General features: G+C 37.2%; 3 protein-coding genes and 1 long non-coding RNA gene across 4 annotated transcripts; all 4 read right to left on the bottom strand.

Annotated features, from left to right (window-relative positions):
- Positions 1–1,956: 1,956 nt before the first annotated feature.
- On the bottom strand, positions 1,957–3,346 carry LOC122663289. Its single transcript, XM_043858973.1, has 2 exons — positions 3,209–3,346; positions 1,957–3,030 (listed from the first exon to the last, which is right to left on the bottom strand). The coding sequence occupies exons 1-2, from the start codon at positions 3,344–3,346 to the stop codon at positions 1,957–1,959; spliced, it is 1,212 nt and encodes a 403-aa protein (XP_043714908.1).
- Positions 3,347–6,393: 3,047 nt separating this feature from the next.
- On the bottom strand, positions 6,394–13,889 carry LOC122663290. Its single transcript, XM_043858974.1, has 5 exons — positions 13,855–13,889; positions 13,253–13,314; positions 9,348–9,469; positions 8,081–9,182; positions 6,394–6,404 (listed from the first exon to the last, which is right to left on the bottom strand). Exons 1-4 carry the CDS (start codon positions 13,887–13,889, stop codon positions 8,109–8,111), a joined length of 1,293 nt encoding a protein of 430 aa, XP_043714909.1. The 3' UTR covers positions 6,394–6,404; positions 8,081–8,108.
- Positions 13,890–14,472: 583 nt separating this feature from the next.
- LOC122661796 lies at positions 14,473–21,037 on the bottom strand. Its single transcript, XR_006332923.1, has 3 exons — positions 20,955–21,037; positions 20,001–20,002; positions 14,473–14,692 (listed from the first exon to the last, which is right to left on the bottom strand). It is a non-coding gene; the product is annotated as an uncharacterized LOC122661796 (long non-coding RNA).
- Positions 21,038–21,453: 416 nt separating this feature from the next.
- Positions 21,454–22,449, bottom strand: LOC122663292. The gene has a single exon (XM_043858975.1). The coding sequence runs from the start codon at positions 22,447–22,449 to the stop codon at positions 21,454–21,456; it is 996 nt and encodes a 331-aa protein (XP_043714910.1).
- Between the last annotated feature and the right edge of the window lie 3,492 nt (positions 22,450–25,941).

Here is a 25,941-nt window from a genome sequence, read left to right on the forward strand (position 1 = left end):
ATCAGCAATCAAAGAATAAGCTTAAGCTATATTTTCAAACAGTAGATATGTTTGATAAATTCAAACACTCATTAAAAAGAATAAGCTTTGAATAGATATAATCATCCTTATAGGTCCTCTCATACTTTTAGGAATTTATTTTTTTTTTCAAATTTCAATTCCATAACAAGCATATGTATAACTGAAACTGCATCAATTTTTTATACTAAAAACAGTACAGCTTCAGCACCACAAGTTTAGAACCAACAGGAAGTTTTCTTTCTCCTCTTTTTCCCCGGTTATACAGATCAGCATAAAAAAATTTATCATATCATTGACATTAAGCAGCCTTCTAAATAAAAGAGATCCCATAAATACACATAAATGCATAGAAAGTGACAACCTAAAACCAACTTTACAAATTTACATCCCCAAAAATTCATTTTTACATAAAATTTACCAGCTACTTGGTAGCTAAAGTTTGAAGCAGTTGAAGTTAAACTGTAAATTTGGGACTAGCCCCTACTCAAGCAACCACATCCACCAGAATGAACAAGCAACAGATAATCAGTGCTTCCCTATTGAGCTCAAAACAATTCACACCCAAGGCATAGAAGCTGGACAGTCGAGTTCCTAGAGACCTATACTGAATCAATGATCTTAGTAGCTGCACTCAATAGCTTGTATACAGTATCCATATAGACCTTGGGGCTTGATGCTAACCAAGTTTAAGATAGCATCCAACTAGAAAACAGTAACAGGTCCATTCAAATTTAGATAAATCAGTATTTCTCTCAGAAACAACAAAGTAATTGTATTGTCAACAATTGATGGATTTGAAGTCCACTGACACTAAAGAGTTAACAAGGAAAGAGAATACCACAAAGAAGCATTTAGATCCATTTGTTGAATTTCAAAAAATTGAGCATTTTACTGCACACAATAGCTTGTATACAGTATCCATATAGACCTTGGGGCCTGATGCTAACCAAGTTTAAGATAGCATCCAACTAGAAAACAGTAACATGTCCATTCAAATTTAGATAAATCAGTATTTCTCTCATAAACAACAAAGTAGTTGTATTGTCAACAATTGATGGAGTTGAAGTCCACTGAGACTAAAGAGATAACAAGGAAAGAGAATACCACAAAGAAGCATTTAGATCCATTTGTCGAATTTCAAAAAATTGAGCATTTTACTGCACACAATAGCTTGTATACAGTATCCATATAGACCATGGGGCTTGATGCTAACCAAGTTTAAGATAGCATCCAACTAGAAAACAGTAACAGGTCCATTCAAATTTAGATAAATCAGTATTTCTCTCATAAACAACAAAGTAATTGTATTGTCAACAATTGATGGATTTGACGTCCACTGAGACTAAAGAGTTAACAAGGAAAGAGAATACCACAAAGAAGCATTTAGATCCATTTGTTGAATTTCAAAAAATTGAGCATTTTACTGCACACAATAGCTTGTATACAGTATCCATATAGACCTTGGGGCCTGATGCTAACCAAGTTTAAGATAGCATCCAACTAGAAAACAGTAACATGTCCATTCAAATTTAGATAAATCAGTATTTCTCTCATAAACAACAAAGTAGTTGTATTGTCAACAATTGATGGAGTTGAAGACCACTGAGACTAAAGAGATAACAAGGAAAGAGAATACCACAAAGAAGCATTTAGATCCATTTGTCGAATTTCAAAAAATTGAGCATTTTACTGCACACAATAGCTTGTATACAGTATCCATATAGACCATGGGGCTTGATGCTAACCAAGTTTAAGATAGCATCCAACTAGAAAACAGTAACAGGTCCATTCAAATTTAGATAAATCAGTATTTCTCTCATAAACAACAAAGTAATTGTATTGTCAACAATTGATGGATTTGACGTCCACTGAGACTAAAGAGTTAACAAGGAAAGAGAATACCACAAAGAAGCATTTAGATCCATTTGTTGAATTTCAAAAAATTGAGCATTTTACAGTAGGTTCTTTCCACACTTCCTGAGTTTCATATCCTAGTCCTAGCAGACTAATATTCCCTTTATATAAATCCAAGAGTTGAGGAACTTCTTTCTCATATTTTGTCACAAAATTCTCCAAGAAATGCTTCTTACTTTTTTTCAACTGAGAACCCAATTTAAGATCTTCCTTCACTAGACCCTTCAATATCAATACTCGAAAAACTGAACACCTTGGAAGAATCCACTTCTCTAAGCTATGGCCGAGAAGGTGCGGGTACCTGATGATAACTGCCCGATCCCAACCCATTTTGTTAACAAAGAAATCCATATGGCTCATTATCCTCTTCTCAGACGCCGTCATAAAAGGAGGATACCTCCTAAATGCCAAGAGAATCTCATTCTCAGAAAAACCCCACCTTCGATAAGCCTCCAATTTCTGTTTCCATGTCAATTTGGTCATTGATGTAAATGCATATAGACCGCTCACAAACAAGTATTTTGAAGAGTCGAAACCCATTTGCTTTATCTCCTCAACTATCTGTTTGAACCGGTCATTTTTAGGTGTCATCGCAATGGGGTAGTAATTTAGTAAGCTCACGAGATTAGACTCCGGTACTCCATTTTCTCTTAAGAATGCAATATTTCGAGCCATATTCTGTAAATCATAATGGACGAGACGGGGTACACGTTTTAGACCAACAACAACATTCTTCTCAGTCCCAACTATACTTTTGAGGAAATTAAAAGAAGGGATGATTTTGTTTTCTAAGCTATTTAACAAGACCCTTGGATCTTTGCAGAGGATTTTGGCGAGGTTAGGGCTCGAAACGCCCAGGGAATAGAAGAACTCAAGTTTAGGCAGAAGGGTCTTTGTAGGACTGGACACGAGCAATGATGGGCACTTTCCAACCAGACTGGAAATTTGGGCGTCGGTGAATCCTTGGTTTCTGAATAGGGTAATAACGGAATCTGGTCTATCAGAGGATTCAAAACCAACCTTCTTAGATGCAGAGACGGCAGCTGCGGGTGAGAGCCCACATGAGCGGATGAGGTAAGAGACCACGAAAGGGTTCTGATTTGTTGAGGCTTTTGAGGAGATGTATTTGAGAGATGAAGGGTTTTGCAGAAGTAAACCCAGTTGTGTAGTTGAATCCCTTCTAAAGGTTTTCCCTATTGGGAATCTATTGAAGAGGAAACTAAACATTCGGAAATGCAACTAAAAGCACAATTAGTTCTGCCTAGGAACTTACGGAAGGTTCTTCCGAGGAGAGCACGGCTTCTGTTTCCATTGCTTTCATCTGCTCTGCAACTTCGAGACCAAAGTTCTCGAAAGGAGAAGACGAGAGAAGACTACCTACGTGGTGGAGAGCGAAAATCCGCAAAGCCATGATTTTTAGGGTACCTAGTGCTTTAGGAGAACCTGCAGGTCCGTTTGTAATGAACACAAGTCATATGACAAGCTTCGGCCCAACTATTCGGACTTGTTGGAAATAGAAACCAAAAAAATCTCTCCATATGGGCCCAACCACGAATTTTTTTTCCGCTGCAGGTCCGCCCGACCAGACCTTACTTATTTGCCACACTGCAACTCAACTAGCAACGCTAGCGGTAGGGGTGTCTATTGGTCCGGTTCTAGGCTATCGGTCCAGTTCCTTAACGATTCTAATCTTAAGGGGTCAAGACCAATACCAGACCAATAAGCAAATCGGTTCCAAACTTGAGATCCAAGACCTTTAACTAATGGGTGGACCGGTTGCGGTTCTTAAACAATTCCAAGCAATCCAATCAAAATTTAAAAATTAAAATTCCCTAACGCTACATATATTTAATAATATTATAATATGACACTAATTTCAAGATTATTTTTTTCTTCCAGTCTTAAGAATTAAGGTTAGGATGTAAATTTATTACGGTTCTACCAATTCCACTGGTTTCTAATTTGTATATCTAGAACTGGACCAATAACTTATCAATAGATCCGAAACCGGACCAATGAGCTATTGGGTGGGTCAGTTGTGGTTCCTAGTAGGCCGGTTTCAGTCCAGTTTTCGGCTTTGGTCCAAAATTGACACCCCTACGCTAGCCTGATATTTTGTGAATAGAATTGTAGTTATCCATGTAACACTGGAATGTGAAATTTTTATAATCACAAGACAAATATAAGTCATTCATTTTTATGGCTTTTAATTTATCTTCTGTTATGCTCAAAGTTAGGAGAGCGTATATTTATATATTCTTTTTGGTAATGAACGTATATTTATATTTAGAGTACTAATACACATGCATGGATATATACGAGAATACAAGAATACGAGATGCATGTCAATCCAAGGAGGGGTATTTGACTGAATTAGATTTTAAAATGATATGTTGCTACACCATGTCTTCTCTAACCAATGGTGGGGATGGACACATCATTTATCCACGTAACAGGAAAAAAAAATAATTTATAACATTTGGAAAAATAACAGACCTTTGTAACAATAATAATTTGTCTGTAAAAAAAAAAAGCTTCAAAAATATGTATATTAATATAAAATGAAATAAATAATAAATAACATATACCTATTAAATATAACTTAACAGGGATGTAGGGGGTAAAAAATTCTTAGAAAGTATATTGGATGATGAAACAAATCAATATTTTGGATTCAGATCCCCTCCCGCACGGGAGAGGCACCTGGCCACATCCATTGGATGGGTTGGCACGATGCGCATTGAGATATGTATTGTCATGCACATCGTGCAAGCCCATCCGTTGGATTTGCGTTTGTGCCTCTCCTACGCAGGAGAGGATTCTTTTCCCAATATTTTAGGCATGCAATGCCCTCAAATATTAAACAACACAGCAATACATATCATTCACACGTCACCCCCTGGTTTTTAATTATATTAAATAAAAAAGGAGAATTAATATTGTCACAAATTTTTTATTCTACCACGTGGTACATGATATGTCCATTCCGACTGTTGGATATAGAATACATGGATTAGATTAGCTATGTGTCAAGAATCTAATTCAAATACCCCCTTTTTATTGGCATACATTCATGTATATCAAATCATGTGTATCGGTACTCTAGACATTAATGTGCACTCTTCCAACTCTGAATAGGAATAGATGATTTAGAGTAAAAAAGAATAAAAAAAATAGATGGTTTAGATTTGTTTTGTGATTTTCAGGAACATCACCTTTCATTGTTACATGGATAAACTGGGTTAACCAAACCAAAAGCATATACCATACCATCATGTAGTTATGTAGTATTGCCAAAAAGATCTTGTCCAGCACTCTGCCCGGACTGCATGTGCAGCGCCGGACAGAATGAGGCATGAAAAGACCGCCTCATCCCTGCTCAGGCAAGGCGCTCGGGCAGGGGTGAGGCAGTCTTTTCACGCCTCACTCTGTCCAGCGCTGCATGTGCAGCTCGGGCAGAGTGCTGGGCAGGAGCCAAGCCCGTAGTACTGTGGTCTAACAATTTTTCAACCAAGTCTGGTTCAACTTGTCATACACCGATTTTCTATGCCTTCGTGTTTTGAGGATTTAATTTGCAGGTTAGGTTGGTTGGTCATAAGCAAAAGTATCTTGGATTTGCCCATGCAAACTAAATAATCGTGTGGATTGCAAGCCCTACTTAACATGGTTGCTTGGCAAAAGTTGTGTATTTATTGTATACTTATATGAGTGAACAGAGGTTAGGTTAGGATCTAAAATCAGATTCCATTTTGTATGATTACAACAATATTAGTTTTAATCAGCAATCAAAGAAATTCTTTACTAATAGAAAAAAATACAATACCATGATATACTTATATGAGTGAACAGAGGTTAGGTTAGGATCTAATATCAGATTCCATTTTGTATGATTACAACAATATTAGTTTTAATCAGCAATCAAAGAAATTCTTTACTAACAGAAAAAATTGCTTCATCAATATACATTACATGCTCTAGAGAGGAAAAAAAAAACCATACCATGAAGCATATATCCTATGTACAGAATTCAATATAAAATATTTTACCAATTCTCTTTAATTTAATTGTTGCTAACTCCTAAAAAAATCCTTAAATGCAATTTCCCAACATCCAAACATAGCCTTACTTTTTCTGTTTTGGGGTTGAAAAACAAGGCCTTTACTTAATTCCCCTTTAAATGCACATTTGATGAAAAGATTTACAAGGGATACTAGTAATTAGATTCTGGTAATGATTTAATATTCCCTATGGTTCATGCTAGCACAGCTAGACTACAAATGTCTCTCAATATTTTGACACTTCAGTTCTGTTGCTTCAATTCAATTCCCTTTTCTGTTTGCAGATGCATCAAGCAGCAAGCCAGCTCCTAGAAATTTGTTATTTCACTTAACAAGGATCATTCTCCCATCTACAAGGGACACAAAACACACAATGATTCATCCAATTAGGTTCCTCCCCTCACCCAAATACTTTGTGTAGGGAGAATTTTCCGCATTTTTTGTGAAAGGCAAAGGTATAATCCAATTTTTATTTTCAGTGACACCAAAAACTCATCATCAAACACATTAAAAGGAGCTTTTCTCCTTTTGTTTGCAGTAAACTCTGAAAATCACCACTAACTAGATCTGGCAACTGATGGATACTGATTTGTACCATCCTAAACATAGTCCATATATTCTCCCAGAGAAGTAACCAAGCTCACTAATTTTAAGACATCCCACCAGTCAATAGTATTTGGTCCATTCAAATCTAGAATATAAATCTCCAAAAAAACAGAAGTAACTTAAATCTATGGTTTCAATAAGTAGATATGTTAGATAAATTCTAAAATTCATTAAAGAGAAAAAGCTTTGAATGGATATAATCATCCTTCTAGGTCTTCCTCATATTTTTAGTATACAATTTTTTTTTTCAAAAGTTCAATTCCATAACAGGCACATGTATAAATGAAACTGCATCAATTTTCAATACTACAAACAATGCAGCTTCAGCACCGTAAGTTTAGAACCAAAAAAAAAAAAAAAAAAAACCAGTACCAAAGACACTACAGCTTCAGCACCACGAGTTTAGAATCAAATAAACCACAAGCAGGTTTTCTTTTTCATTCTCTTTTTTTCCTACTTACACAAATTAGCATAAAAAGTACCAAATCAGTGACATTAAGAGCCTTCTTAATAAAAGAGAACCTATCAATACACATAAAAATGCTTAGAAAGTAACATCATTCGCATTCCCAAAAATAAAAACATCCTAAAACAAATTTTACAAATTTAATGCTCCAAGAATCAAAGTTTACATAAAATTTATTTGATATTCACCTTCTAAAATTTTGAGTAATGAAGTTAAACAGTAAATCTGGGACTAGCCCCTACTCAAAGTAACCACACACAAAAAAATAAATTATTTATAAAAAATTTAAATAAATTATTTTTTTTTTTTTTATTTAATTTTTTTATTAAAAATAAAATATATATATTTTTATAAAAAAAATAAAAAAAAAAAAAAAATTTAAAAAATTTAATTTTTATATTTTAAAAAAAAATAAAATAAAAATTTTTAAATTAATTAAAAAAAATAAATTAAAAATAAAAAAAATAAATAAAATAAAAAAAAAAAAAAAAAAAAAAAATTAAAAATTATTAATAAAAAACCAAAATAAAAAAAAAAAAAAAAAAAAAAAAAAAAAAAAAAAAAAAAAAAAAAAAAAAAAAAAAAAAAAAAAAAAAAAATAAAATTTAAAATGACCAAAATGATAACCACATGCACCAGAATGACTAAGTAACAGATAAGTGCCTCCCTGCTGAGCTCAAAATAGTTCACTCTAGGCTTAGAAGCTAGACCCTCAAGATCCTAGAGATCTATACTAAATCAATGACCTTAATACTTGCACACAATATCAGAATATTGTGCCTGGAACTTTAAGATCAACCAAACATCCCCCCCAACCCCCCAAAAAAATCAATGGAAGCTTGAGGCTTTGAGCTTATCAAGTTTAAGACATCCTACTAGAAAATAGTAAGGATCCATTCAAATTTAGACAAATCAATATTTCTCTCATAAACAACAAAATAGTTCTATAGTCAGCAATTGATGGATTTGAGGTCCATTGAGAGTTGAGACTACAGAGTTAAGAAGAGAATAAGACAGAAACATTTAGTTCTATTTCTTGAATTTCAAACAATTGACCTTTTTACAATAGGTTCTTTCCACACTTCCTCAGTTCCATATCCTAGTCTTAGCAGACTAATATTCCCTTTGTATAAATCCAAGAGTTGAGGAACTTCTTTCTCATATTTTGACACAAACTTCTCCAAGAAATGCTTCTCACTTATTTTCAACTGATGTCCCATTTTAAGATCTTCCTTCACCAGACCTTTCAATATCAATACTCGAAAAACTGAACACCTTGGAAGAATCCTCTTCTCCCAGCTAAGCGCAAGAAGTTGCGGGTATTTGATGATAACTGCCCGTTCCCAACGCATTTTGTTAACAAAGAAATCCATATGGCTCATTATTTTCTTCTCAGACAGTTTCATAAACCAAGGGTACCTCCTAAATGCCATGAGAATCTCATTCTCAGAAAAACCCCACTTTCGATAAGCTTCCAATTTCTTCTTCCATGTCGATTTGTTCATTGATGTAAACCCATGGGGAGCAATAATAAACAAGTATTTTGAAGGTTCGATACCCATTTGCTTAATCTCCTCAATTATCTCTTTGAACCGGTCATTTTTAGGTGTCATTGTGCGGGGAAAATAAATTAGGAAACTCATGATATTAGACTCCAGTACTCCATTTTCTCTCAAGATTGCAATATTTCGAGCCACATTTTGTATATCATAATTGATGAAACGAGTGTCACGTTTTAGAACAAAAACAACAGCCTCCATAGTCCCAACTATACTTTTGAAGAAATTAAAAGCAGGGATGATTTTTTTTTCTAAGCTATTTAACAAGACCCTTGGGCTTTTGCAGAGGATTTTGGCGAGGTTAGGGCTCGAAACGCCCAGGGAATGGAAGAACTCAAGTTTAGGCAGAAGGGTCTTTGTAGGACTGGACACGAGAAATGATGGGCACTTTCCAATGAGACTGGAAATGTGGGCGTCGTTGAATCCATGGCTTCTGAAGAGGGTAAGAACCGAGTCTGGTCTATCAGATGATTCAAAATCAACCTTCTTGGATGCAGAAATGGCAGCTGCGGGAGAGAGCCCACATGAGCTGATGAGGTAAGAGACAACGAAAGGGTTCTGAGAAGCTTTTGAAGAGAAGTATTTGAGAGAAGAAGGGTTTTGCAGAAAACCCAGTTGTGTAGTTAAATCTCTTACAGTTCTCCCTATTGGGACTCTTTTGAAGAGGAAACTAAACATTGAGAAATGTACTAACACCGCAATTAGTTCTGACTAGAAACTTACAGGTTCTTCCAAGAGCGGGGCTTCTTTTTCCATTGCTTTCATCCGCTCTGCAACTTTGAGACCAAAGTTCTCGAAAGGTGAAGGATGAGGTGTAGACTGAAGAACGAAAATCCGCTGAGAACCTGCAGGTCCATTTGTAATGAACACAAGTCATATATGACAAGCTTCGGCCCAGGCATTCGGACTCGGAAATATAAACCAAAATGATCTCTCCATATGGACCAGACCAGACCTTATTTTGGATTCAGATAATCAGATCCTCTCCCGAGCTGGAGAGGCATTAAGGCACATCCAATGGATGGGCTGGCACAATGCGCATCGGGATGTGTGCTGTCATGGGTATCGTGTCAGCCCATTCATTGTAGAGTACGATTCTCTGCACGTACCAACAGATGAACATACATATGAGAGTCAACCACCTGTCTTATTTTTGTCATTTACAAGGGAGGGGTTTTTATAAAAACAAAATTAACATGTGATTGGTTCTGAGATGTACGTTCACCTGTTGGTACGTGCAGATGATCCATTCACATCGTTGGATGTGCGTTGATACCTCTCCTTTTCCCAACTTTTTCAAATTTTAGAAAATTAAAAAACCAAGGAAATCAAAATTTCCATGTTCCCTATTTCACAATGACTTTGGTAAAACAAGTCATCTAACATATGAAAGGGGGAATCGAGGTTTAACTCCCACAACACAAACTCTCATATTCGGAGAATTCCTATCTGTATCCCTAAAATCATGCGTTTTTTGGTCAATTCTGGACACAATGGGTTCATAGATCGGCAAAAAACAACCCTCCTCCCCAAGTAAGATGCTCTGCCTTGGACAAATTTCTAAGAAGTCTCAAACATGTAAGTCACAAGTTTGTGTTGGGTATTTAAGTTGCAAGGGAAGAAGTCATATTTCTAATTTTTTATTCTACCACACGGTAAATGATATGTCCATTCCGACCGTTAGATATAGAGTACATGGTTTAGATTAGTCATGTGTCAAATTTCGAAGTCTAATCCAAATGTCCCTTTTTATTGGCATACATCCGTGTATATCAAATCATATGTATTGGTACTCTAGACATTTATGTGCACTCTTTCAATTTTGAGTGGGAATGGATAATTTAGATTAAAAAAAGTAAATAAAATAGATGGCTTAGAATCTGGCCAGATCATGATTTGACGATACGATTGATACTGCACAATTTTGAAGGTGATCAATACCGTATCAGTGAAACAGTACGAAAAACTTAGGATTTATGGAGCCCAATTCTAAGATTTAAAATCATATGCTTATGCTTTTTTCCTCTTTTTTGTTTTTCGGGGAACATATATCTATCTATTCTTGGGGAGGAGAAAGCGGCTCATGTATTGTTGTAAACAAGGTAGGATTATTTGTATCTAATTCCTAGGGTGTCCTCACAATAATGCCAATGGGGGCCAATCTTACCATCTTAATTAAACTGGTCCATTTTCTGATTCAATTGTCTGGTTTTCACTAAAACCAAGAACCAAACCATAGACTGCAAAGAGGGATTGTCTCAAATTCAACATGGCTAGACCAGTTGGTGTTGTCTGGTCTTCTTCTTTTTTGCCCCTATTTGTATTGGCCCACTACTTTTTGAACTGCTTGGGTTCTCCGATTCCTGGTCTCTACAAATTGCTTCCCTCAGCTTAAATGGGTCTGAAGAATATTTGAATCAGCTTGTTAGTTAGACAATTGTGGAGACAGACTTTTTTTTTTTGGGGGGTTCAAACAGCAATTTATTGACGGTGGAACAAAGTCCCAGCAAGGTCGTCATACAAGAGATGGCTGATAAAAGGGGGTGGGGATTGAAACCAGACATTGTGACCCTGGTTAGCGGCCGCTGAGGTGGCTAAGCAGTCGGCAACACGATTTCCTTCCCTTAGAGAGTGGACAAACGAAATAAGGAAACAGTCTCAATTACTGGAGCAATCTTCCATGGTATGAAGGGTGAGATTTTGTTGAGAATGTTGGCCATTAGGAGACTGTCAAATTCAATGAATAAGAGAGCAGTATGCACTAAATTAAAGCACAAGACTTTGAGAATATTCTTAAAATGGGAGTGTGCGAGGAAACATCACCAAAAGCTGCATTTCCACCTTCCATGGGGTGGAGTAGTCATTCACCTCCCCCTTTGTATATGGCACAGGGTGCCCGTTCCTGGACAGAGTTTCATTTCTCTTATGAGTTGAAGGTTAGTTTAGGATTACTAGTATCAGATTCCATTTTGTATGCTTCCAACAATATTAGTTTTTATCAGCAATTAAAGAAACTTTTTAGTAATTTAAAAAAAAAAGGAAAAAGAACGCTGCCTAGTTGCGTGGTTCTTGTGACCAGACACAGGAGTACGTGAGATTACTACCTAACCTACTGTAAAATAAAAAATCTCATCCATATTGATGGCCCTACCCGCACTATCATTGACCCCGCGCTGATGTTGGGGCCACCCGACCAAGTAGAATTCTCTTGCCCTAAAAAACATAGCTTCATCAATATACATGCTCTAGAAAAAAAATAATATCATGAGCCATCTATCTAATGTAAAGATTGAAAATCGTTGTATTACCAATTCTTTGTGATTTCATGGTTGCTTAACTCTTTAATGCAATTTCCCGACATCCAAACAAAGCCTTAACTTTTCTTCTTCTTCTTCTTCTTCTTTTTTATCTTTTTTTTTTAATATATATATCTGGGGTGGGGGTGGGTAAAAACCAGGGACTTACCTTATTCCCCTATAAATACACATTTGGTGAAAAAGATTTACAAGGGTTCTAGTACTTGGATTTGCGGGTGATGATTTAATATTCCTTCTGGTTCATGCTTGCACTTCTAATCTACAAACGACACAATATTCGGACAGATCAGAGGATCATTATTGGCTCCATTTCCCAGGCAGCTCCGTTTCCTCAAGTTCCTCAAATAGGGGGCGAAAATGACCACCCTACTCATGCCCGACCACACTGCCCGGGTGGGGTCCACCCCCCTCTATTAGAGGCACTTGGGGAAATGGAATGGACAGGAAATGAAGCAGATAATATTCCACAGATCAGTTCTTGTTGAGGTTGCCCAAACTTGAATTCAGTTCCCTTTTCAGTGGCACCAAAAACCCATCATCACACACATTGAAAGGAACTTTTCTCCTATTGTTTACAAGAAACTCTGAAAACCACCATTGAGTAGAGCAGGGAACTGATGGACACTGATTTGTAACATCCTGAACATCATCCACATATTCTGATTTGTATCATCCTCAACATCATCCATATATTCCGAAAGAGAAGAGTAACCAAGCTCGCTGATTATAAGACATCCCACCAGACAATAGTAGTTGGTCCATTCAAATCTAAATTAATTAAGAGTAAATTACTCCCCCTTCCCCTCGATTATGCTCTAATGACAAACCCCTCCCCTGGGTTTTGAGTAATGACTCTCCCCTCCCCTGCATTCTCAAGATTCTATCAACTGTACCCATTCTGTTAAAAAAGGAGTTAAGTGATGACATCACCTTAATTATATTCGTTTAAACCCCAAACTGCCCTTACATTTGTAATATTCCAATAATACCCCCATAATAACAAGAGAAAACGAATAAGAAAAGAGAGAACTCTCTTCTTCTTCCTCCTACGGAAGCAGAGAACATCATCGTACATGTTAGCAGTTATCTCCGACCATATTCTTCTAAATGCTATCCAGCTAAACTGAAGGTAAACCCAATCGATACACCCTATTTTATCTCTAATCCCATCTCGAATGCTATCCCAACTGATTTTACTAGCCGAGAGGCTAAGGTATGGGAAGCAAAATCATAGGCTATAGAGAGGAACTGGAAGAAACGGAAGGAAGAAGAAATGATCTGCAAAATATGTGGAGAATCAGGTCACTTTACTCAGGGTTGCCCTACCACTCTTGGAGCCAATCGCTAGTCTCAAGATTTCTTTGAAAGGGTCCCTGCTACAGAAAACCATGTAAAAGCACTTTTCACAGAGAAATTGATCTAGAAGATTGAAAACAATATTGGATGCAAAATTAAAATGGAGGAGAAGTTTATCATTGTAAGTGGTAAAGATAGGCTATGCTTGGCAAAAGGTGTGGATGTTGTGCACAAAATGATTTAAGGACGAGGGCAAGAAAAGGGTTTCCTTCTAGTTCTCAAACAATTAGATCCAGGTCACCCGAGAAAAGACCTGTTCCCTTGCGGACGGATAGTTCTTCTATGTCGGCTTCGGGCTTTGGTGGTTACAACCACGTACCCCAGTTACTCTTACCGTAACCGCTCGTCAGGCAATCCTTTCTTTGCAGGTACCCATGTCCAGTTGAAAATTATCCTACTTCAAGGCCTCATGATGCCTATGGTGAGTTCCAAAGGCAGAGGCAATTTTAGGAAAGCATTCAACTGATATAAATCAGAATGGGAGGGATAGAATGGAGGAACTATCAAACCCTCACCGATGCTCTCTCTCCCTAGCCAGAAACTGTCGCCACACTAACCTCTCCGCCGGTAAGCTCAGGACACATAGCGACATCGATGCGGTAGCGGCCAAGCTCCACCAGCACATCCAAGACTGTGACCTCTTAGATGGTGAAAATCGGAGAGAGATGAGTTGCAGATCTTGAATAGAGTAATGAGGGTGTTATTGTCTTTTCATTTGCATGTTTAACACCGTCAGTCAAAATGGACACAGTTGCTAGAATTTTTTAAGTTCAGGGGAGGGGAGAGTCATTACTCAAAACCCAGGGGTGGGGTTTGTCATTAGAGCATAATCGAGGGGAGGGGGGAGTAACTTAAAGCTGTGTTTTCAAACAGTAGATATGTTAAAAAAATTCTAAAATTCATTATAAAGAAAAAAATTTTAATGGATATAATCATCTTTCTAGGTCTACTCATATTTTTAGGACAGAAATTTTTTTTGAAGGTCAATTCTATAACAAGCATATGTATAACTGAAACTGCATCAATTTTTCGGTACTAAAAAACACCACAGCTTTAGAGCCGCAAGTTTAGAACCAGATACACCAACAGGAGGTTTTCTTTATCCTCCTCTTTTTGCCTGGTTATAGAAATCAGCATAATTTTTTCCAAATTATTGACATTTAGCAGCTTTTTTAATAAAAGGAAACCTATAAATACACATAAATGTATAGAAACTGACATCCTAAAACCAATTTTACAAATTTAATTCCACTAAAAATTCAGTTTTACATACATACTTGCAACTCACCTGCTAAAGTATTGTGCAATTGAAGTTAAACTATAAATCTGGGACTAGCCCCTACTCAATTAACCACACCCACCAGAACAACCAAGCAACAGATAAATGCCTCCCTGCTGAGCTCAAAACAGTTCACCCAAGAAGGCATAGAAGCTGAACAGACAAGTTCCTAGAGATCCATACTGAACCAACGACCTTAATAGTGGTACACAATAGCTTGTATACAGTCTCCATATAAACCTTGAGGCTTGAAGCTAACCAAGTTTAAGACATCCTACCAGAAAATACTAACAGGTCCATTCAAATTTAGTCAAATCAATATTTCTCTCAGTAAAAACAAAGTTGTATTGTCAACAATTGCTGGATTTATGGTCCACTGAGACTAAAGAGTTAACAAGGAAAGAAAATAACACAAGGAAAGAGACATTTATATCTATCTCTGTACCGTATTTAAAAAATTTGGGCATTCTACAATAAGTTCTTTAAACCCACTTCCTCAGTTCCATCTCCTACTAGTTCTAGCAGACTAATATTTCCTTTCCATAAATCCAAGAGATGAGGAACATCTTTCTCATATTTGGTCACAATCTTTTCCAAGAAATTCTTCTCACTCTGTGTCAACATACGTCCCATTTTAAGATCTTCCTTCACTAGACCTTTCAAGATCAGTACTTGTAAAACTGAACACCTTGGAAGAATCCTCTTCTCCAAGCTATACCCAAGAAGGTGCGGGTACGAAATGAGAACAGCTCGTTCCCAACCCATTTTGTTAACAAAGAAATCCATATGGCTCATTATCTTCTTCTCAGAAATAACCATAACCCAAGGGTACCTCCTAAATACCATGAGAATCTCATTCTCAGAAAAACCCCACTTTCGAAAAGCCTCCAACTTCTGCTCCCATGTTGATTTTTTCATGGATGTAAACACATGGATAGCAATCATAGACATGGATTTTGAGAGGTCGAAACCCATTTGCTTAATCTCCTCAACTATCTGTTTGAACCGGTCATTTTTAGGTGTCAAGGTGCTGGGATGGTGGGTTAGCATACTCACGATATTAGACTCCGGTACTCCATTTTTTCTCAAGATTTCCATATTTCGAGCCATATTCTGTATATCACAACCGATTAAACGAGTTTCCCGGCTTAGACAAATCACAACTTTCTCTACAGTCCCAACTGAACTCTTGAAGAAATTAAAAACAGGGATGATTTGGTTTTCTAAGCTAGAAAAGAAAACCCTTGGGTCTTTGCAGAGTATTTTGGCGAGTTTAGGGCTCGAAACACCCTGGGAATGGAAGAACTCAATTTTAGGCAGAAGGGTCTTTGTAGGACTGGACACGAGCAATGATGTACACTTTCCAACGAGAGTGGAAATCTGGGCTTCGGTGAATCCATGGTTTCTGAAGAGGATTAGAACTGAGTCTGGTCTACAAGAGGATTCAAAACCAACATACTTGGATGCAGAAATGGCGGCTGCTGGTGATAGGCTACATGAGTTGATGAGGTACGAGACAACGAAAGGGCTCTGATTTGTTGAGGTTTTTGAGGAGAAGTATTTGAAAGATGAAGGGTTTTGCAGAAAACAGAGTTGGGTTGTTGAATCTCTTACCGTTGTCCCGATTGGGACTCTTTTGAAGAGGAAACTAAACATTCGGAAATTTACTAAAAACAACTAGTTCCGAATTGTGAAACTTACAGGATTTTTCGAGAGCGCACGGCTTCTGTTTGCAATTCCTTTCATCGGCTCTGCAACTTGAGACCAAAGTTCTCCAAGGGTGAATGCTACCTACGGACTGGAGAGGAGAAGTCTTTTTGGCAACTGACGCTTTAGGAGAAGCTACAGGTCCGTTGGACCTATATCCCTTGAGGATCGCTGACCGGTACAGCTGTGTGGTCCCACTAATAGGAAGACTGAAATGATCATTCCAGTCACTGACAGAACACATTGCTCAGGTGGGATTCACCTCGGGATGTAAATGGATATTCGTATGCGATCCGCGTTCGTATCTGTTTATGAGAATCCGAATTCGTCTGAAACTAATCGGATACGAATATGATAATCCCCCTATTCGATCGATTATTATCCGATTCGTTTAGCAGTCCGACGGTAATAAAATATCTGAAATATAACTCTGTGTTTGTCTATCCTTTTAAGTTACCTTATTGGATTTTGTTATCTTATTTTTTTAAATTTAAAAGTTAAGATAATGTGATTCTTTTTCTAGATTTGCTATTGGTTTATATATATTATTTTATGCAATGTGATACATGGAATTACATATCTATTAAAAAATCAAAAGTAAAAAACGTAAGAGAATAAAAGACTAAGAAGAGTAGAAGACAGAGCTGAACTCTCAAATCTCAACCCTAACCCTCATCATAAAAACGGTAAATATGTCAACGGATAGTCGAACAATCGTATTCGATCTATATTCATATCCATTTAGGAGAACCTGTATTCAAAAAATCACTATCCAAAAATTATCCGAATCCGTTCAAAAATCGATAGGATATTATCCGAATCCATTCGAATATAATCGGATACGAATATGATAATGCCACTATCCAACCGAATTCGATCCGTTTACATCCCTAGATTCACCCCAACCACACGGGGCCAAAAGGATTGGAGTTGTTTGACCGTAATTAGGTTCCACCTATGGGCTTGCGTCTCGTCCCATGGCAATTCAAACAACACTGAGATCTTTTATGAAGAAAAAAAAAACTGCACTATCCAGCAAGAGAGGGCCCAATTAGGTGTAGGCCTGTAAACGGATCGGATGTAATTGGATTTAGATATTTCCTGATCGAATACGGATACCTCTAAATGGATTCGGATGGATTCAGATGCGAATCGAATTCGGATTTTCGACCATCCGTTTACACCTCTACATTGTGTAACCCAAACCTTCCTCCCCCTAGTGGATACAATTCACTCTCAATCCATAGTTTTAGATCATGATTCTCTTCTCCTTATATTCTAGAACATGTTGACTCTTCAAAAACCCTCAAAATCGTTATTTACTTAATTTTTTATAATTAAATATTTGGATTCGGATTTTTATCGAAGTATTCGGATTTTTTTTCGAATATCTCTAATCGAATACGGATGCCCCTAAACGGATACGGATACGGGTGCGGATCGAATTCGGATTTTCAATTATCCATTTACAGCCCTAATTAGGAGACGTGTGGGGCATCCATTGGGGGGATTTTTCATTTTGTAGGGGGGCGGGTGGTCTTTTTAGGGAGAGCTCTGTTTGGGCGCAGGCTACACACAATCAAACAACGTTTTTTTACCTAAAAAATTCATTACAAACATGTGTGGAATTTTATGTTTTGAGGGTACATCATGTTTCATATATATTATGTTTGAGGTATCTCACATTTCACTAATGTTATGTTTGACGTTTTTTGTTTTTTTCAATTCCAATTTACCTATGGTCTCTTCTCTGATGATGAAGCGAATGGAGAGAGATAGAGAGAGAGAGGGCATATTATAGGTTCACGAGGATGGAGGAGAAAAAAGAAGGGTTGGAGCAAGCTTGCAGGACATGGAGGGGGTGGAAAGTGGGGGAGGAAGAACATAGGGGGTGGGATGGGGTTGGTGAGAGAGGGATGGGGCAGGGTTGATGAACAGGTAGAGGGATGACAATGAGGTAGGGCAAAGGTTTGAGAAGAAGGAACCAAGAAAAGGATTGCAGGGTGGGGGAGGAGACAAGGTCGGAAAGTAGGGGTGAGAGAGGGAGGGATATTGAGAAAGAGGGCATGGAGAGATGGGGGAGGGCAAGGAAGCAGGGGGTGGTGTGGAGTTGCGAGGTTGCGTGGGGTTAGGGGAGGAAAAACAAAAGCAACAAAAGATAGGGTTGGGGTGGTCGCGTGGTGAAGGGGAGGGGGTGGGGCTGCACAGTTGCTAAGTGAGATTTTTGCCTTTGAAAAAAATAGAAGGGGTTGAGATTTAGGTTCAAAGATTTGTGACATGAGACATTAAGAAAGGGAGAAAAAAGGCTGCCAGGTTTTGTGGAGCCTATGCTCAAACAAAAGAAGGGAGAAATGACTCCACCCCTCAACCCGAAATGAAAATTTTCACCCCTGTTGGATGCCTGTACACACGCTCTCATTAGCCTCCACATTGATGCAAGGCCACTCAGCCTGGTAGCAATCTCTTCCCATAAAAACTATAACATTGACAAACATAAGTGGATCAATGAGATAGAAAATTTAAACACATCTTATTAATCAAATTTTAGCTCAAAAAGGTAGGGAATATTTGTTAAAATTAAATTCAAATTGACAGAAAAATTACAAAAGTACTAGTATCTTTTATAATGAAATAGCATCCTCGTCATGGGAGAGGGATAGGCACACCGTCTGTGTGCAGTAAGCTAACGGGTGGCAACAATGGTAGTCACAAGATAGAAGAGCATCATAAAGGAGGGGCATGGGATAATTTCAAAGGGGGGGGGGGGGGAGGAGAGAGAGAGAGAGAATGCTAGCTTACGGTACACTGTTGGTGTGCCAAACCATAGAATCAAAACTTGACCGAAACATGTCGACAATATCTTCAAGTATCCATCCCAGCCATGTGTGTCGGCTCCACCTTCTTATACTCTCGATAAACTTTTCCCTAGATTGGGATATCTTGGACAAATTGATGATGGAGATTATCATTGGACAATAATAGACTATGAGAACAATTGGTCCCATACCATGTCATGAGATACGTATGTTGTGCATTTGGAGGAACGGCTTCACAATCTTCAATGGTATGTTGCTCATGGATTAGACCCACCAAAAAACTCCACATGGAATTGAGAAAGGAGGAGTTTGATGTTTGATTTAGATAATATGTATTATTTAGTGTCTGTATCAACGTGTACATTAGTAAACTGGGGTCAATAACCACAAGTTCCATTTTGAATGATGTTTTGGTGAAAATAATTAATGGATTTTGTTTAAAATATCAAACATATGTTACCTGCAATATATCAAACCTAAAAAAGCTGTTTTGGATGTCGAAACTGTGATTTCCCCATCAATGGAAAAAAAATCCGTGGTTTCGATCAGTTTCGACCAAAACTTGATTTTGACCAGGCCAAAACCCGAGTTTTTTTCCCTTGTGCCCAACCTTTTCTCCCTCGTAATATATGACATTTTTTAACCCCTTCCCATGCTTCTCTTATTAGACTGGAATTTTATGGATTCCATGGGCATGGGATGATCTATGATATGAACCCACATGAACACATTCAAATTCTACTGTGGCAAGTAAATTTGACCATGATACATTGCATAATATCACAGAGCATTATTACATTTAAGGGAATGCAATCTTACCTTATACCCCAATAAATACACATTTAGTGAAAAAGAATTACAAGGGGTCTAGTACTTGGATTTGCAGGTAATGATTTAATACTCCTTATGGTTCATGCTTGCACTTCTAGTCTACAAATGACTCAATATTCGGACATACCAGTTCTTGTTAAGGTTGCTCAAACTTGAATTCAGTTCCCTTTTCAGTGGCACCAAAAACTCATCATCAAACACATCGAAAAGGAATTTTTCTCCTTTTGTTTACAGGAAACTCTGAAAACCACAATTGACTAGAGCAGGCAACTGATGGACACTGATTTGTACCATCCTGAACATCATCCATATATTCCGAAAGAGAAGTAACCAAGCTCACTAATTATAAGACATTCCACCAGACAATACTCAATAGTAGTTGGTCCATTCAAATCTAAAGTAATTAAATATCTCAAAAAAAAAGTAACTTAAAGCTGTGTTTTCAAACAGTAGATATGTTAAATATATTCTAAAATTCATTAAAAAGAAAAAGCTTTTAATGGATATAATCATCTTTCTAGGTCTACTCATATTTTTTAGGATAGAATTTTGTTTTTCAAGGTCAATTTCATAACAAGCATATGTATAACTGAAACTGCATCAATTTTTAGGAACTAAAAAACACTACAGCTTCAGTGCCGCAAATTTAGAACCAGATACATCAACAGGAGGTTTTCTTTATCCTCCTCTTTTTGCCTTGTTATAGAAATCAGCATAATTTTTTTTTTCAAATTATTGACATTTAGCAGCTTTCTTAATAAAAGGAAACCTATAAATACACATAAATGCATAGACAGTGACATCCTAAAACCAATTATACAAAATTAATTCCACTAAAAATTCAATTTTGCATAAATTTACTTGCTACTCACCTGCTAAAGTTTTGAAAGTAAAACTGTAAATCTTGGACTATCCCCCCTACCCAAGTTTAACCACACTCACCAGAATAACCAAGCAACAGATAAGTCCATCCCTGCTGAGCTCAAATCTGTTCACTCAAGAAGGGAATAGAAGCTGAACAGACAAGTTCCTAGAGATCCACACTGAATCAACGACCTTAATAGTTGCACACAATAAACTTGTATACAGTCTCCATATAAGGCTTGAAGCTAACCAAGTTTAAGACATCCTACCAGAAAACACTAGCAGGTCTATTAAAATTTAGACAAATCAATATTTCTGTGTGTAACAACAAAGTAGTTGTATTGTCAACAATTGATGGATTTAAGGTCCACTGAGACTAAAGAGTTAACAAGGAAAGAAAATAACACAAGGAAAGAGACATTTATATCCATCTATGTATCGTATTTCGAGAATTTGGGCATTCTACAATAAGTTCTTTAAACCGGCTTCCTCAGTTCCATCTCCTACTAGTTCTAGCAGACTAATAGTTCCTTTCCATAAATCCAAGAGATGAGGAACATCTTTCTCATATTTGGTCACAATCTTTTCCAAGAAATTCTTCTCACTGTATTTTAACAGAGGTCCCATTTTAAGATCTTCCTTCACCAGACCTTTCAAGATCAGTACTTGTAAACTGAACACCTTGGAAGAATCCTCTTCTCCAAGCTATGCCCAAGAAGTTGCGGGTACGAAATGAGAACAGCTCGTTCCCAACCCATTTTGTTAACAAAGAAATCCATATGGCTCATTATCTTCTTCTCAGAAATAATCATAATCCAAGGGTACCTCCTAAATACCATGAGAATCTCATTCTCAGAAAAACCCCACTTTCGATAAGCCTCCAACTTCTGCTCCCATGTTGATTTTTTCACTGATGTTAACACATGGAGAGTAGTTACAAAAAAAGATTTTGAGAGGTCGAAACCCATTTGCTTAATCTCCTCAACTATCTGTTTGAACCGGTCATTTTTAGGTGTCACAGTGCCGGGACGGTAGGTTAGTATACTCACGATATTAGACTCCGGTACTCCATTTTCTCTCAAGATTGCAATATTTCGAGCCATTTTCTGTATATCAAACCTGATGAAACGAGTTGCCCAGCTTAGACAAATCACAAATTTCTCTACAGTCCCTACTGAACTCTTGAAGAAATTAAAAGCAGGGATGATTTTATTTTCTAAGCTAGAGCGCATAAAATTTGGATCTTTGGAGAGGATTTTGGCAATGTCAGGGCTCGGAACGCCCATCGAAAGGAAGAACTCAAGTTTAGGGAGAAGGTTCTTTGTAGGACTGGTAACGAGCAATAATGGACACTTTCTAATGATACTGGAAATCTGGGCTTCTGTGAATCCATGGTTTCTAAAGAGGGCAAGAACCGAGTCGGGTTTATCCGAGGATTCAAAATCAACTTTCTTGGATGCAGAGATGGCAGCTGCTGGTGAGAACCCACATGAGCGGATGAGGTAAGAGACCACGAAAGGGTTCTGATTTCTTAAGGCTTTTGAGGAGATGTATTTGAGAGATGAAGGGTTTTGCAGAAGAAAACCCAGCTGTGCAGTTGAATCTCTTCTAAAAGTTGTCCCTATTGGGACTCTATTGAAGAGGAAACTAAACATTCTGAAATGTAACTAACTAAAAGCGCAATTAGTCCTGGCTAGGAACTTACGGAGGGTTCTTCTTCTTCCCAGGAGAGCTCGGCTTCTGCTTCCATTGCTTTCATCTGCTCTGCAACTTGAGATTTGAGACCAAATTTTCTGAATAAGTGATGGCTATAGGCGCTTTAGGAAAACTTGTAGTAGGTCGGTCCGTTCGGACTCGTTGAAAATAGGGTTATTTTCAAATGCCCCCCTGAAAATGATTGAATTGACAGTTGTCCCCTTAAACTTTCACTAATTCTACGTGCACCTTACTTTCCAAACTAAGTATCACTATAGTTCCTTCCGGTAGACAGAGACATTATGTTCTAACTTCTAATGTTTGACATTTTTTGTACATGGTTGGACCATTCTGCCCTTGGTCGAGTGGAATGACAAAAATGCCCCTACTTAAAATATAAAAAAAAAACCTACACCCCATCTGAGTTGCAGGTATCCTCCAACCCCCATTTTCCTACCTTCTTCGATTTCTTCTAATCTTCCTTTTCTTCTTTTTATTCCCTGTGTTCTCTCACCGCTTCTTCCCTTGTGGCAAGCTTTTACTTGCTTATAGCAGTATAGCACAAAGGAAAGAAACATTTTTTCTGAGTCACCGTCGCCTAAGATCAAACAACAAGATGGGAGAAGAAGTGCTAGTCAGCTACGACAGCCGAAAGGAGTCGGATGAACACTTAGAGAAGAACCCTCTGGTTAACGCTTTGAATACCCAATCCTCTTTCAGTTACTTTTCTAAATTATGTTTCATGAATTCCTTTTCTTTTTCCCCCTTATTTGATTGCTTGATAAATGATTCTGATTTGATTATGGGATTTGTGTTTTACTAATAGGTTTGTTGCAGGTTCTATTGATCTGAGCTTTTTTATTTTCTTTTAGTGGGTGTTTTTGTGTGGCTCTGACTAGCTTTGCCTTATCTTCTTTGTTGGTCTTTTCAGTGAATCTAGAACAGAAGAAAACACGAATAAAATAAGGGTAAATGCAAGTATCTCCTCCTCTTCCAGATCTAATGTTTCTGAAATTAAATAATCAAATCAGATAAACAGAAGAAACTTCTTCTTTTCATTAAAATTTCGTTTTCATTATCATAATCTATTCAATAATAGTGCTAGAGCACCATCACTTCTCCGAATTAATTCGATTCGCAAATCCTATCAGATCCATGAAAATGAATTTTAATGAATGGTTTTGGTTTCAAGAAGAGTCCTCACATACGCTATCCACGCCGAATTTGGTTTGATTATAGTTGATTGAAGAAAAAATATCCACATAAACGATTCCAAGAGAGAAGAGATAGCTAGGGTTGCATCCTAGGAGAAGCAGCGAGAGAACACAGGGAAGAAGAAGAAAAGGAAGATTGAAAGAAATCAAAGAAGGAAGGAAAATAGAGGTTGAAGGATACCTGCAACTCATCTTCCCCAATTGATTTGGGGAAGATGGGTTGCAAGTTTTTTTTTTTTTTTTTAAAGTAAGGGCATTTTTGTCATTCCACTCTATCAAGGCCAGAATGGTCTAACCACGTACAAAAAATGTCAGACGTTAGAAGATAACGTCTCTGTCTAATGGGACTATGGGAGGGACTATAGTGGTACTTAGTTTGGAAAACAGGAATGCATGTAAAATTAGTGAAAGTTCAAAGGGGGCAACTGTAAGTTCAACAATTTTCAGGGGGGCATTTGAAAATAACCCTTGAAAATATAAACCAAAAAGATGTCTCCATATGGGCCGGGCCTTTCTTTTTGCCACATGGCAACTCAACTAGCAGTATAATCTGAGATTTTTGTGAATAATTTGGAAAAATAAAAGATCCTTGTGACAATAATAATTTACTTTTAAATAAAAACAAACCCGGAAAAATATCTCTACTTGGTGTCGGTGGTGTTTCACTGTTCCTATGCGCTACGCCCTCTTACGTGATACCATAAGATGACACCTTTGCCCCTGGGTAGATACTCAGGTGTGCTCACCTATTAGCTCAGACGCTTGTGTAGAGACTATGCGACCAAGTATAGATCTTTTGCCCTATAACAAATAAACTAAATAACATATAGGATGGGAGGGGGTAAGGAAAAAATTTCCTAGAAAATATGTTGGTTGACAAATCCATATTTTAGTCATGCAATGCTATAAAATATCAAATAATAGAGCAATACAATGTTTAATTATAATTTTTTTATTGAATAAAAGAGCCATGTGAATAGCCTGTAGCTTTAGATAAATTGAGGTCATGAAGCCACGGAATGGAATACGGCCAATTTGTCATATACATGATAGATAGGGCCTTCCGAGTCAGGGTATCTGCTATAACATTCAGAGCCCGTAGAATACACTAAATGAAAAACAAAATCAAAACAAAAGAAGTAGAAAGGTGCTTCAGATGATCAATAATAGCTGTTACATTTAGTAGTGGGATTCTGTGCGGTTCAAGAATGTAGAAGACGACCTACTTGCTCTCCGATTCAACTTAAAGTCTGTTGTACCCGTGAAACATCATCAACTAATTTAACCACAAAATATCATGTTCTTTCTATAATATTTTTTTTTTCAAATTTTAGTAAATATTAAAAATGGGGAGGGGGAATCAAAATTTTCTAGTTCTTCTCTATTTCAAAATGAGTTTGGCAAACAAGTCATCAAACAAATGAAGTAATCAACTATACTTATAGTTTTTAGATTTAAACACCATATTCATCCAATATAAACCGACATAAACATTGAAAGGGAGAATCGAGATTTACCTCACACAGCACAAAAACTCTCTATATCTCCCAAGCCAAACGTTTATGGTCAATTTGAACGCTATGGGTTTTGTAGATTGAAAAAACAAAACCCTCCTCCCGAAGTATGATACTATGCCCTACACAAATTGCTGAGAAGTCTCAAACATGTAAGTCACAGGTTTGTGTTGGGTATTTAAGTTGCAAGGGAAAATGTTATATTTCTAGGTAAAAATCATGTTAAGGGGGGGTGGGGGGGGGGGGGGACCTAGTATTGTCACACAGTTTATATTCTATCATGTATCATGTAGACAGATGATATGTCCATTTTGACCGTTGGATATGGAGTACATAGTATAAATTAGTTATGTGTCAGTCACAGTTTATATTCTATCATGTATCATGTAGACAGATGATATGTCCATTTTGACCGTTGGATATGGAGTACATAGTATAAATTAGTTATGTGTCAAATTTTAGAGTCTAATTCAAATACCCCTTTTTTATTGGCATACATCTTGTGTATGTCCATGCATGTGTACCAATACTCTAGACATTAGTATGCATTCTCCCAATTTTGAGTGAGAAAAAACAATTCATATTAAAAAAAACATAAAAATACATGGCTCAGATGTGCCTTGTGATTTTCAAAAACATCACCTTCCATTCTTACAAGGATAACTACTAAAAAAACTCGAGAAGGGATCAAGTTCACGTACGAGAACTCGTAAAGATGGAATCA

This window comes from Telopea speciosissima, chromosome 5 (assembly GCF_018873765.1).
Source record: "Telopea speciosissima isolate NSW1024214 ecotype Mountain lineage chromosome 5, Tspe_v1, whole genome shotgun sequence".
Taxonomy (NCBI): Eukaryota; Viridiplantae; Streptophyta; class Magnoliopsida; order Proteales; family Proteaceae; genus Telopea; species Telopea speciosissima.

Coding starts and splice junctions, on each gene's coding strand:
- LOC122663289 (XM_043858973.1), bottom strand. CDS start 3,346: ATGGCTTTGCGGATTTTCGCTCTCCACCACGTAGGTAGTCTTCTCTCG. Junction 3,031..3,208: donor TCTCCTCGGAAGAACCTTCC/GTAAGTTCCTAG, acceptor TCAACAAATCAG/AACCCTTTCGTGGTCTCTTA.
- LOC122663290 (XM_043858974.1), bottom strand. CDS start 13,889: ATGTCGCTATGTGTCCTGAGCTTACCGGCGGAGAG. Junction 9,470..13,252: donor GAGTGGTAGGGCAACCCTGA/GTAAAGTGACCT, acceptor ATGGACCTGCAG/GTTCTCAGCGGATTTTCGTT. Junction 9,183..9,347: donor CCCCGCTCTTGGAAGAACCT/GTAAGTTTCTAG, acceptor AAAGCTTCTCAG/AACCCTTTCGTTGTCTCTTA.
- LOC122663292 (XM_043858975.1), bottom strand. CDS start 22,449: ATGTTTAGTTTCCTCTTCAATAGAGTCCCAATAGGGACAACTTTTAGA.